Genomic DNA, 14,193 nt, shown 5'->3' with positions numbered 1-14,193 from the left:
TGTCCGAATTGAAAGTCCGTAACAGATTTTTCATTAACAAATACACTCAATACAATTCACAAATTTAAAATCGAGCGCGTTGATAACATTGTGTGGTGATAATAGCACTACGTAAATTTCGATTGCAACGCGTTTGCCATTGTGCTTCTGGCAACTATTCACAAATTTAGGATAAACCAACTGGTAAAGACCCGAAACATCACTAGATTCTAAAATATTTTCATGTAAAGCACTATTTGATTTCCAGAACGTACCCTTTATTTTGTACACACACGCGTACGGTAAAAAAACACATCTTTACGTGCAACCGAGCGAATGACTAACACAAGCCTAAAATAAATGGCCGAATAAACGGACTAATGAAAGAAAACTGCTTCACTGGACGAAAAGTTGAACATTCTGTCGTTGAATCCAAGCGAATTACAAATAAATATACGTTCTCTGATGCAGAAAGCTTACTTTCTCGCGAAATTTATACGCTTCCCGCTATATAAACGACTCGAAACAAGGACACTTGTAGGAATTGAAACACACACGTCTAGTCTGCACGAACGCCAAACCCGAACTCCAGTTTCCCATCAGATGGAAGTGCGGGAATATCTGAAGTGTAAAGGTTGAAAATAATTGGTCCCAGAATGGATCCTTGAGGAACACCTGCATTTACAATGACTTTTTCTGATGAAACATTGTATATAGAAACATTGAACGCTCTACCAGAAGGATAATTTTTATCAAGTATGTGGTTCTGAAGGTTTTAAATGAAACCATTATGCCAAACATTATCAGATGATTTTGAAACTGACTTGTTTCGTATGATTATGTACCCTACGAAGCTGGTGAATGGTAGGATGGCCTTTTCGGGATCTAAACTGCTCATTCAATATATTGTGCTCATCTGCAAAAGCAAGAATGCGCATTAGTATTTTTTTTTTCGAATACCTGAAATGCTAGGAGGAGGCTAATTGGTCTATAGCTCTTTCAAGAAGGATCTTTCCCGGGGTTTAGTGTCGGGAGGATTCCACTTTGGCCAATTTCCAACTCGAGAGGAAGTAGTCGAGTGACATCTGTTGGAGACATAATTTCATAATTTCATATAAGTTGTTACTGAGATGGTTCAACTCAATGTTAACGTTCAACCGAGATAGCCTCTCCAGCCGAGATGATTTCATTCTCTTGAGGTGTAGAATGGATATTGTCAATAGCCCTCACAGTATCATTTACCGAAGCTTCAAATGGACTTGTAATATTCTGGTCAATACTGTTTGAACTAGCGAAATGGTTGCCAATTGCATTGGCCTTTTCGGCAGGTGTTATCAATCGTTCTGAAGAGGATGAACTGGATTAGACTTGGTCACGAGAATTTTTGCGAGCCTCCAAAGTGGCTTGGAGTTGTTGGAAAGTTAGCTAATATCTTTTGCGAATTTTTTGTTACGGAGATCAATCATTCTGGCCTGGATAACCTTGGTTAACTGATTATACTGTCGTTTCCTCTCTCAAATACCAGTACGTTGGTACCACCTTCGATAGAGGTTCCGAAGTCTAATCAAATGTTTAGTAATGGAATCAATTTGAACAGAGTCACTCACCTGAATCGTTTCTGGGATGTGGTTTTGACGAGCCTGAATAACTGCAGATTGAATAGTGCTGACTGTTGCTTCGATATCTTCGTGAGATTCAAGAGGCAGATCGAGATCAATGTTGTTGTCGATAAGCAGCTGGAATTCCACCCAATTCGCACGATGATAGTCCCGCCTACATTGTGGCCTCCTGACTACTGTGTTGGCTAGAGCGTCGCGAACATTTGTATGGTGTCTCTTATTTTTAAATTTCAAAAATGAACAAATTTTATCAATTTTTCATGCGTTTACCTTGACACCTGATGATGAGGCCATTTGTGCATCGTCAATCATAGTAACCCACGAATTTTCGAACAAAAAATTGACAGCGCTATCAGTCGAGCTGCCGGAAGTTATGGCGAAAACAGTAAAGCAACTGCGCTCCATCCCGTCGCGAAAAAAGTGGACATCGTCAAGTATTTTGAGTCCGCCCGATACGCCCTTTCCGGTATCTATAATATCCTTACAATGCTGGTGAAGAATGAGAGCATAGAACGGAAGCCTGGTTCCGATAGTCCGACGGTACAACGCGATCGTAAACCGCAGCTGAAGCTTAAGCAAAAGTCAGTGGGAAAGATGGCCCCATCGTTCCGGGCTTCGGGCCGAAAGATCGGAGCAACGGGCCAGACTGTGAAAAAAATAGCTAGCGGAGATGGATATTTTAAGGGGGAAACGTAAATCAAGACCGGCCGTGTCGGAATAAAAAGCTATGACCCGGAAACAAAGGCTGAAAGTGATGGAGAATTAAAATTGTCCATGGAATTTTTCATCGACAACGAGACGCATTTAACGCTAAATGGCAGCGACTGGCAGGGAACCAACTACATTGATGGCCCGTACCAATGAAAACATGATGGGCACATGCATTGCGGCCACCGGGTGTTGGAAGCAAGGTGAAACACACGACAAGCAAACTAAAAAATTCGAAAAAAAATCTGACACTTGCATCGATGGTTTTCACTCGGTCGATGCTATCGAATCGCAAATTGCTTTTGGTAAACATTTCAGAAACGCTTGAATATATGCTATTTGCAACAATTGATGTTCGAGCTCGATAGAAGATTGTCTCGATTTACAAAATACATAATTTTGCTCGGTGTGACAGTGATAGAGATGGTATCGACTTCTCGATTGATTTACATAATAGGGCCCATAATCCAAGATCGGTGAGCGGTGAGAACGGTGAGCTACCAAGATCTCAAAAAAGAAATATGAGAGCGGAATCCCAACTGCTTGCACTCTCGAAGCATTACTTCTACTACTCAGGTTTTATCGTGAGTGCAAGCCACAAACGATTAATCCCATTCCATAGAGCGGATGATGAGTTCTTGATCGGAAAGTGTAACAAGAGACGATCAACTGAAATCTTACGACACTCATCGTGGGATTTTTAATTCTCTATTGCACTGTCCGCAGTGAGTGGCTGACTCAGTCTCGTGTCGATTTTATTTTGCTGTCGTCTCCCGCCCGATAAACAGCAGACGGGTAATGGATGCAATTGATTAATTTTATTACCAGCAGATTTGGGCGAATCTCATCCCGCCCAAAATCGTTTTTAGATTCCAATAATTCTGAACATTCACATTTCTCTCCAAATAATTTTTCCAACATTAATTCAATTAGTGACTTCACGAAACACCTTTCGAATTCGATTGAATTTCAGACCCTTTTTTATTTTGTAGATAAAACGGATCACATATTTGATTAATTGAATTCTGTGTGGTTACGTTCTTCGTTGCGAATAAATGTAATGAAATAGTATGGACGTATGATATTCATGTATCGTGGACTTCCGACATATGTGGCAGTAGATTTGTCGAACGACTAATGTTTTTTTATATCCCTTCAAACTTGTTGCATCTCTCAAGTGTACATACTGCTTTGACCGCAGATTTGCATGGTAGAATCTGGTTAATTTCAGGTATTCAGTCTTCATATTGTCGAATGAATACTGTTGGAACAATAGGTATCGCAGCAAATGATTATCAACATCTTACCTTATCATCAAACGGTATGCGAATAATTTCAGTGAACTGACGGCATTGGAATATATGCTTAGTGAGGACCACACAATTATTATCAGAGCGAATAAACGTCCGACTGGAAGTCATGAACATCAATTCAATGTGCCCAAGATAAATTTATCCTTTGAAGGTCATTAACCTTTCTAAAGATGATCAGATGGAATATATTCCAATGTCGTCTGGAATAACCTGTCCAACACCTTATGATCGTAATATTGTTTTTGCTATTATTCTGATGTTTCATAACACGGCACTCTATTGATTATTCGCCGAAAATGAATAAAAAATATCCTTGAAGTTAGCCTACGGTTTTAGTAGCAGTGCAATATGGTGAGCCAGTCTCAGGATAAGAACACATTTAAAAATAAAGCTTTTTTTTTGAATGAATCAATAGTAAAACAAAACGTCAAAAAATATTCAGCTTTATGATAGCAGATAATCATTATCCATTTGAGTTGTATGAGTATTCCATTCCCCCACAAACTGTGGATAGTCTATCTGCATACAAATTATGTAGAGTGCCACAATCCAAAAAAATTATGAGCAAATATTTACGTGCTTAAACAAAAAAACACATGTTGACATATTTGCGCTAATTTATGTTTTTTTATTAATTCAAGGTAATCAAGGTCTTTTCTAGACACCAGTTTACTCGGCCCCGAAAAAAGTGGTCTATATTTGGGCAGACGGAAAAATATATCTCGCAAGACCACGTGTTCGATATCGTAATAGCCTTGGCCAATAACGCATTTACATTAACTCATAAAATTAGTGATTTGAGAGGGATTATTGTTTGTAGTCTCTTGATTAATTTAAACACCATCTGAGAAATCCTCCGTGAAACATGAAACATTAAAGTCGTCCTATCTGCTGTAGCGCATTTTTTTATTTTACCCAGTTTCATCGAAGTAAACGCGCTCGGAAAGGAAAATTGAACGCCCGGATGAGAGAGCGAGAATCGTACGTCATAGAGACACTCATTCCCATGGAGCAAATTCTTGTTAGGAGTTGAAAGCAAAACGAGGAAGGAGAGTAACTCAATTATTCGAACTACTTTCAGTCTAGCAATGCTTTGGTCAACTCAGAGTTACCAAGAGAAAATCATTTGGTTATGATGGGTGAGGATTAATAGTTAGTCGCAGTTTGCACAGATTACGATCTGTGCAGTTTGCGATTAATCGTAAATCACATCATGCTCCCTTGTTTTCCATCCTTGCCCAAAAGCATTTGGAAAGTTAAATTTTCATTTAGGCTAGACCAAGCTATAGGTCATCGGGCCAGGAGTGTCATATACGATGTTGAACGATTTAAATTATTGTTTCGAAGTGCTTTACTCGTTCCGTTCTGGATATTTTTACAAATATACGAATTTTATGGATTGTTCGGAAAATTAAAAATGTCATTGCGTCACTGATATACATCAGACTATTGAAGGTGCAAATAAAAATCATTAGGGAAATCTCAACATATTACTAACTTTCATGTGACAAAAACAAACAGTTTATGGTTCATCCAAGTATTCCGCATCACTGAAGTTGTTCAGAGGAAACGTTTGCAGCAAAAATTCTTCTCCGTCTTCGTCTTCATGCATTATCAGCGGCTCTAGAGAAGTAAAAGCAGCATTTACAGTTTAGTACTAATTATTGTTCTCTCAGAATGATGAAGTGAACTTACTTTCATCCTCCATGTCAAAATCATACGTTGAGTTGAACGATGGTTCAGGGGCACCCGGGGATGGAAACGAACGTTCCGATTGTGCGTCGTCCGGCATTTGATACGCGTCACTCTCGATCGCGTACATTATTGCCCGATGAATACTTATCTTCATCTGACGTCTGGTATCTTCATTTTTCAGATTCCTCATCTCTGAGGCAACATAGTCACCGAATATCTGGTGTTCATCCCCCAGAGACTTATACATTACTTCGATATGAGGATCTTTTTCTTCTTCTGCGTGGATCAATTCTGTTTTGAATGGTTGTTGTTGTGCTTTCTTCTCCGGTACATTCCTTTGGCCGTTGTCCGTTTCATGCTTTTGAGCTTCAAAATCCTTCGGTTTCTGCAAAAAAAAGAAGATTTTTGATTGTGCTTTTTAGTGAAAATAAAGTAAAAACTCGAGAAACTCGTAAGTTTGTTCTAAGGCCCTGGAGAAGATGTCAATCCACAGACCGTTTATTTTGTTTCTCATTGTAAAGTTTCTGTATTATGTTAGGCTGAGGAAACGAACGGGGTTCGTTCCCTAAACTTTGGGGAATGATGGTAGGTAGATGATAAGTTAGGATGTTAATATCCAAATGTTAGGATATCGCTGCGTCGATATAAAAATTATCAAAAAAAAAGTGTATTATCTCCAGGGTGTCGACTCAAAACTGGAAAAACAATTCCCTGATATTCCCTGATTTTCCAGTAATATTTCAGAGGAATGCCAGATGTAGACTAGTAATTGAATTCGCTACTAGTACTCTGGCTGTAGTTTCTAAAACATTCAGTTAGTTTAAACAATGAAATTTAAGATCTCGTTTAAGATATTTCTATAAATGAATTGTTTGTGATTTTTAATTAAGTTAAACGACGATTGAGGAGTGTCGTTAAAGATTAAAAAAGTGGATCCACTAATACAGTTCAAAGTTATCTTGAAGGACCCCTAAACACTAGTACAGAATGAGTCATTTTCATTTAGATTCGAATCAATTTCACGAAACTGTTACGATTTTGACGAAATGCTTTTTCTTGCAATCCTTCGGCTCCCTTCTTTGCGTTTTCCATAGTTTTCTTCGTTTCACCTCCAGAGATTTCGCTTCTGCTTCCCATAGCCGTTTCGTTAAGCTACCATTATAAACTTGTTGCATAGCTAAACTGACCAGACGTCCCGCGTTACGCGGGACAGTCCTGCATTTCAACAAGATGTCCCGCGTAAGATTCCGTCCCGCGAAACGTCCCGCATTTGGCAAAAGAAACAAAAATGTCCCGCGATATCAATATATTTCAATATCACAATTTGATCATGTTGATTTTCTTAAATGGATGAATTAAAAAAAACTTTTATTTGGCAGACTGTTCAAGAGCGCTTCTAATGCATCCAAAATTAATACGTTGAGCTGGTTTCATCGCACCGACATTAGGCTTTTTGTTTAGAGAGTGTCAACTGGAAGCGACAGCAACAAAATTGGAAAATGATTTTTATAAAAGTACCCTATTGATCCGCTGGAACCAACGTAAGTCAGACGAAAAGTTCATCTTTGGTCCTCTAGCTCGGTCAGGGCTTAACGTTTTAAATAAGCCGGAAGTAGTAGTGTATACTCGACAGGAAGAGGCAAAGTTGTTTGATGAAGTATCATAAATGAAGCACTGGGCGGACTTACGGAAGTTGGCCGGAACCTGAACAATGGCCGATGAAAAGATTTATATCGGGGTGTTATTTTACCTTTTCGTGGTTTTGGGGTCGTCTGTCTCTCTATTTTGGCCATTCGCCCAAAAGTTTTCTATCGGGCGCAGCTGGGGAATGTTGAAAAGGTTGGTGGTCTTCGCGACAATGTTTATCTCCAGCCGATCCATCCTCCATTGATCTTTTGGCATAATGGGCTGATCCTAGGTTCGGCATAAACACCAAATCACCTTCCCAACTCCGGCAAGCACTTCGTACTATATATCTCCCCGTTCATCATATAACTCGGAAGAATAGCGGCTTGGACATTCCCTTCACGTCTGTTAGAGAAGGACCTTCTTCGAGAACTTGATGCGAATGATATATTCGACATCATCGCTTACCTGGGGAACGTAAAGTACCCGGTCCCCTGCCATTCGTTGAATTCTAGCATCAAGTACGTCTCGTCTTTCACTATGAGTACGAAAAGAAGTTTTTCACCAGCACCTCAAGCTACTCCTTCTGGGTGATTGCCTGCTGCTCAGATACGGCCGGTCTTCGTCAGACGCTTCCGCATAAAAATGGCCATTTTGGCCAGATTGTTCTCCACGGCTGCTTCGATCTCCCGGCTTAAGGCTTAAGTGCCTCAGTATGTCCAACTCCTTCACTGCGGGGTGGAGCTTGCAGTATGGAAAAATCATCAAGTTGCTTGACAGTGCTGCTGCTGCGAATCAACAGCCTTGAATCTTTTTTGTTGTAGACTTAATAAACGTAAGATTTAAAGAAAATTTGTTCCTATAAATTATCTTTCATCGCCATCCGAAGTTAGTCCATTTTTTTGTGTCGATGAAAAATTAATTGGAATGTTCGAGCATTCCATTCGGTAATTTGAAGAAAATTGTAGAATTTAAGTCGTGCTTGCCAGGCGTAAGTTCTCTGATTGAGCGAGTGATTTTCGAGCGTAAACAAAATCTAAACCACCGAAAAATCACAACTGAGTGCCGATACTCAGAATGAAATAATACTGATAAGTTTAGACTCGCTAAACTATGGTTTATGTTCACATAACGTATATACATAACGTTTTGTTTTTTGTGTCCCGCGTTAGACCTCTGACCATCTGGTCACTTTAATAGCACAACCGTTTTCTCACGATTTTTTCTAAAACATTCGGTATTAATGGAAAAGCCCTCTCTACGTTGGGGTTTCCACACGAGTCAGAAGACCATTTTTGGTAAGAAGTTCCGTGAACCTATCCTTTCCAGAAATGCCCCAGTCGTTAATTTTTCAGATCATAGTGAGCAAACTTGTTTTTTTTTTGTTGCTATCAATATTGTTTCAGTGTTAAGTCTATTGGAGCTCCACTGATATGTCTGAGATCCATCAAATATCAAAATGGTCAATAGAGTCAAAAGTCAATAGTTTCTCGAATCGTTTTCCGACCATTTTTTGACGTAGGATTACGTCTTTCGGGGTACAAATTGAAAATCGAAAATCGTGTACATCGTGAAAATTGTCCAATTTCAAACGCTTATTGCTCAGTCTTTTCATGATAGATTGCTGATTTTTTTTGCGTCAATCGATTTCGGCATTCCATAACAATTTCTTATATTGAAGAAAATAATATATATCATGAAATTAATTGTCGAACAATTGAAAAATCACGATCTCTATCCTAACGGAAATACCCTCTTCTGATTGGTCGAAATTGGTGACACATGCGACGGGTCCCTAACAGAGACATCAAAACCAAGCTGCCTGGGGGGAATAAGCATTGCAAATACATAAAAGAAGGGGGAGCTTTTCCTCTCACCGAAATATGTTCCCTAACAGAGACATCAGAACCAAGCTGCCAGGGGGAAATCGACATTGCAAATGCATGAAGGTAGGGGGCATTTGTGCATTGCAAGTAAGGTGAGTGATACGATTAATTCTAGCAAATAAAATTCAAATTTGGAGCTTTAATGTTGGTTGCTTCGTGAAATTTCAGATCAATGACCGATCATGTATTGTGAAAAATTTAGCACAAGTGTAAGTGTAAAATTGTACATGGAAGCAGTTGTGTTAAAAATGACTTGATATATGAAACGATGTTTTCCAATTTTCATAAATAAGAACCAAGGTGTATTTCCGCTCGAGAACGGGCCGTTTGGTTTAAGCTGTGTTTTGTTGTGCTCATTTTCACCCAAGGAAAATTTATACGGTGAGAAAAATTGAAAAAATAAATAAATATTAAAAAAACAATACCCAACAACCAAACAAAACGGCCCTTTTCAGGGTCACCAAATCATTATCAAAGTGTTTAATGATGTAATTCTTCAAACATATCCAGAATCAACAGATAGCCTAACGGAATCCTACGTCAACTATGCGGTCGTGTCTCGGACACAACCCTCCTGTGACTTTTTTTGTATCGGAATCAATGACGGCAAAATCAATGCTTCATGAGCTTTAAAACCAGTGCTACGCATCCCAGACAAAATTTCAAGACTATTCCGTCGTAAAATTTTGACGATTTTTTTTTGAGTCCATCAATCTATTGATGAACCGTGTAAAATATGCAATCCGGAGCTACCCAAATTCAAGCATTTTTCTTCTCCATTTTCAAAGTCCTGTAGCAGCTCGCGTAATTTGACCAATTCACGTCGATACATTGTGCACCCGTGGCCGAGTGGTTGGCGTCTCACATTATCATGCCGGGTGTTCGGGTTCGATTCCCGTTATGGCCGGAGGATTTTTCTCAGAGAAATTTCCTTCGACTTGCACTGTGGTCACGCGTATTCTAGAGCTTGCTCCTCGGAATACATTCAAGGCGTGTTATTTGGCTTAAGAAATCTCAACTAAGTATTAATAAATGACGCTAGTTAATGCATACGTTGAGACGGCGAAAGTTCCACAGGGAACGTTAACGCCATTCAAGAAGAAGACGTTGACACCGTCCACCGTCACAAGAAGCTTGTTCAAATATGTAATTCCTAGACCTTCTTCAAAATCTGCAAGTTGATCTCTGATGCTTGAGAACGTCCAAGAACATTGACGTCAGTAACGATTTATCACCTCCATCTCTTCTTTATTTCAAAATCTGACATTCAGATTCATCTGCAGCCTTTTTGTTGTCTCGTTCAAAGACTCATCAAAACCAACGAATCATAGCTTACAAAGTTTCAACGAGCTCAGATTTAGAATTCGGGGCAAAGCCAAACATCATCATAAAGTTAATTTTATCACGCCCTAGCTACCCCTTCTCAGCTTTTGGTGTCATCAAAAGTTTCTAAATACTGCAATCATCGAAATTCTAATTGGTGGATTTTGGTTTTTTTTCCAGATTGACGACAAAATTCCCTGATATTCCCTGATTTTCAAGGTAGCCAACACTCTGATGTATCATCGCTCATTAAAAAACCAATTGAATTAATATCGGTTAAAATTCCAAAGATACATAGCCCTGTTCTCCTTCGCTGTTGAAAAAATATCAAGTGAAATAAAAAAAAATACCCGTAAATTGTTTTGAATATAAAAAATTGCAATCAAAATTTTCGCAGCCTATGGACTAGTATCCCCGTTGATCTGGCACCACTGGCTCTGTATTAATTTGAAAATGTTTACTTGAAAATACTCACCATGATTTTGTTGGCGGCCGCATCGTTTGAACTTTTGCCGGACATGAACTTACAGGCGTTGTAAAATTCCCACGTACTTTTGTAGGTGCGTCCGGCCGTACGGGCTCTCCGGGCTCTTTCCTCTTGGTACTGTTTTCGGAACATGAAAAGCTGTCTGCTTATTTCATGCGCCGTAGTGTCGAATTTAGCAGCCAATAGTTTTAACGCCTTTTGCTTCTTGGATCGTCTACGGCTGACACATGGCTTCGGTGATTTTTGCTTCCGGATTTTATTGCCGATGTCTTTGGGTTGCTGAGCCCACAGCACCGGCAAAAGTTTCCACTCCCCTATCAATCTAAACAGTTCTTTCCTTTCCCACAACATTTTTTCTTAATACACATGGAAAGTACTTGCAGTAAATTTCCGTTACGAGTAAGTACGGTATTTCAGCCTTTCTCTGAGAAAGCCGATACCGAACTGTGCCGCGAGGGAATCGCATACTCACACATGGAGACGCAAAGCTGTCCGTGATCAAGGTACTCAAGTAAGGTGGTACGCTATATTCGTTTTTCGTCAAAGATCCGCGTTGACAGCATTGAGCTTCGTATTGGCGTTGACGCCGGAATGGTGTCGACATCTGGATACGATATCAATTTGTATGAGGCCAACTATTCTCCATCAGATTAGTCGACCCTAAGGCAGTTTTATATTGCTAAAATTTGTATGAAATTTTTTTCTTGGCGTTATTTACCTACTAGAAGTACGTTGTTCTGACCCTAATTTAAACTATTTTTTATGAATTTTCAGATATTCTCATCAAAACTTACCATTATAATACAAAATTACCTTTAGACACAGTTTGTGTATGATATTTTTTCACTACTTGCAAGCAAAAGTGATTTTCATTTACACAGAGTACTAATTTGGTTGGGTAAAAATAATTTTCATTCATAATTTTTATTTTAAAAGCGCGTTCATTTCTTCTGCAAACCCATATTGTCATGCCTACCCCCCCATTTCGTAATACGAAGCTCAATGCCGTCAACGCGGATTACGAAATGGGGGAGTAGGCATGACAATATGGGTTTGCAGAAGAAATGAACACACTTTTCAAATAAAAATTATGAATGAAAATTATTTTTCCAGATCAACTCAATGTAAACGAAAATCATATTTGCTTGCAAGTAGTGAAACAAATTATAGGAGGTTGTGTCCAAGATACGACCGCATTGTTGACGTAGAACTACGCTGTTATTTTATTTAAGTCGCTTGTTTATACCTTCGAATATTATTTTAGAAACAACTGCTTAGTAGAATAATCTCTGAAATGACTTTTTCATTGTAGAATCAGTTGACGATAATTGATTGATGATTCATTCTTGCCCTCGCAAAACAATCGTATGTCGCAATTTATTTCATGTCAATGCATTGAAAATATACCTCGAAGGCTCTTCCGGTGGCCTTTTTCGAAATTGACATAGACTCGGCTACAGTCGATTATATACATGTTGCACCAGCACCATTATTCCATATCTCATAACTACATCAATATATCTTTGGCACCGCATGTAAACAACAACAATGACAACACGTGCAAGTATCAAATATCATTCTACATGTTATTTATTATTGCCTCAAAGGAATCGCACCTCTAGATGTCGTTCGTACAAACTAAGCGTAAACCAAGCGCCAAACAAGCGTTCACCATAGCATGCATACAGAGCCATACATTGGTGGCTTGAAACTACTAGCAATATAAACATTTCTTATCATTTTGCGCTATTCTCAAAAGAAACGCTTCTGTTAATATTACTGGCCTCGAAAAGTGTTGCATTACTTTCTCATGCTCGAGATAAGCGCAGCTGTCTCCCTTAGTGGAGGAAGTTTTGTTACTGGCAAGCAAAACCAAATCACATACAAAATTCCAGAACATTTACTTTCTTGATGACTAAACAAGAGAAATCAACTCTTTTTGTTAATAACAACCTCGAAAACAGTAGCAATGCTTCATTATGATCAATATTAGCGCAAATGCAATCCTAGTTGAAGGCAGTTTTGCGACTGGCACGAGAACCCAAATAACTTATAACATTCCAGTAAGATATTCAAGATGCTTAGTATTGCCAAATAATTTTTTGGTGCACAACCTTAACGTCTGCTTCGCCATAACGTCAGTTTAACGCATTGATGTATTCTCAAAGGCACCAAAGAAGCCCTTATGATGGCGGAAAACAAACAATGTTAACTGCTTGGAAAAAAAAACAGAATTATGCCACACAGCTTGTACTCTGCTGTAACACCCATCGATGCGAATTCGCTGATGAGTTTGTCAAGAGCGACCGCCTTCACCACCAGCGGGGGGAGCTTGATTTTGGTTGCTGCCTGGGCGTTTACATTTTCGCTGTTGTTCGGTGCGGTGTCACATTCGCGAAGGCTCGGTTCAGTGCGAGCGCTATTCACTGCACCAACACCGCGTGCATCATTAGATGACGCTTACCTCGAAATTTTATTGCCCCTAGCAATGCGTTCGTTTTTTGCAGGGCTCGAGCCTGCCTTCCTCTTCTTCTTGCTCATCGCACACTACGCGAAGCGTCCAATTTATGACGCGGAAAGAAGAACACACGATACGAATAACGCGAAAAACGAACAGAAAAATCAAACGACGATTTCCAAGTTGGATTACCACTGGTGGGGTCCAATCTTAGATCGAAGCGCAGCGAAACCAAAGTGAACTGGATTACTCAACAGTCCGATGCCGAATGAAAGTTTGCCTCAGCGAGATCCACTGTTTATACTCTAGGCAAGTATTCCCCTTCATTCTTCTTCTTTTCCTTTGTTCACGGAGACTTTAAATCCTACGTTGCTCGTTATTGATATCTCTGTTCGGGAAAACACTCAAATGGACAGAACAAATGTATGGGAAAATAGAAACGCCTAAAGTTTTCATGAATTTTAACCATTTAATATGCCATACATTAGAATTCCCTTGGGAATTCTAATGTATGGCATATTAAACAAATCTTACGGAATTTCCGATTCGTTTAGTATGTAAATCGCCGAAATCCGTTCGCGGCAAAAATAGTTATTAACGTTAACTTTATTTCATAAAAACGTGACCTGTATTCTGATTTGACACCCTTAATGAAAGACGTAGTTCTACGTCAAAATATCATACAAAGATTGTGTCTAAAGATAATTTTATATTATAATGGTAGTGTAAAAGTTGCCCAATGCGCAAACTCGGTTGAGCGAAGGAATCAACCGTAATGAGTCTGGATTGGCACTTTACAGATTTGAAGTAGAAACGTCGCAAGAATCAGCCTAACCTCAAACAAACTGAATTCACTGCCTTCGCACTAATTCCCTACGGAACCGGCCACGAACGGAAGCTAATCAGAATGATTCCTTTCAATAAATTGAACTGACTGCCTTCGCACTAATTCCGTACGGAACGAGTAACGAACGGGAGCTGGACAATCTATCGAATACCAACTAAGCGGGAGGATCAACGAGTACAAGATCTTCACGAACTCCGAGCGCAAATTATACAATTATTGCTGCGAACGTTGGAAGACTTGAATCTGATGAAC

General features: G+C 39.3%; 1 protein-coding gene across 1 annotated transcript; it reads right to left on the bottom strand.

The window, feature by feature from the left end:
• Positions 1 to 4,982: 4,982 nt before the first annotated feature.
• Positions 4,983 to 11,066, bottom strand: LOC129763290 (uncharacterized). Its single transcript, XM_055762186.1, has 3 exons — positions 10,625 to 11,066; positions 5,315 to 5,699; positions 4,983 to 5,242 (listed from the first exon to the last, which is right to left on the bottom strand). Exons 1-3 carry the CDS (start codon positions 10,985 to 10,987, stop codon positions 5,142 to 5,144), a joined length of 849 nt encoding a protein of 282 aa, XP_055618161.1. The 5' UTR covers positions 10,988 to 11,066; the 3' UTR covers positions 4,983 to 5,141.
• Between the last annotated feature and the right edge of the window lie 3,127 nt (positions 11,067 to 14,193).

The sequence above is a fragment of the Toxorhynchites rutilus genome, chromosome 1 (assembly GCF_029784135.1).
Source record: "Toxorhynchites rutilus septentrionalis strain SRP chromosome 1, ASM2978413v1, whole genome shotgun sequence".
Taxonomy (NCBI): Eukaryota; Metazoa; Arthropoda; class Insecta; order Diptera; family Culicidae; genus Toxorhynchites; species Toxorhynchites rutilus.
This window is presented reverse-complemented; position numbering and strand designations above follow the sequence as displayed.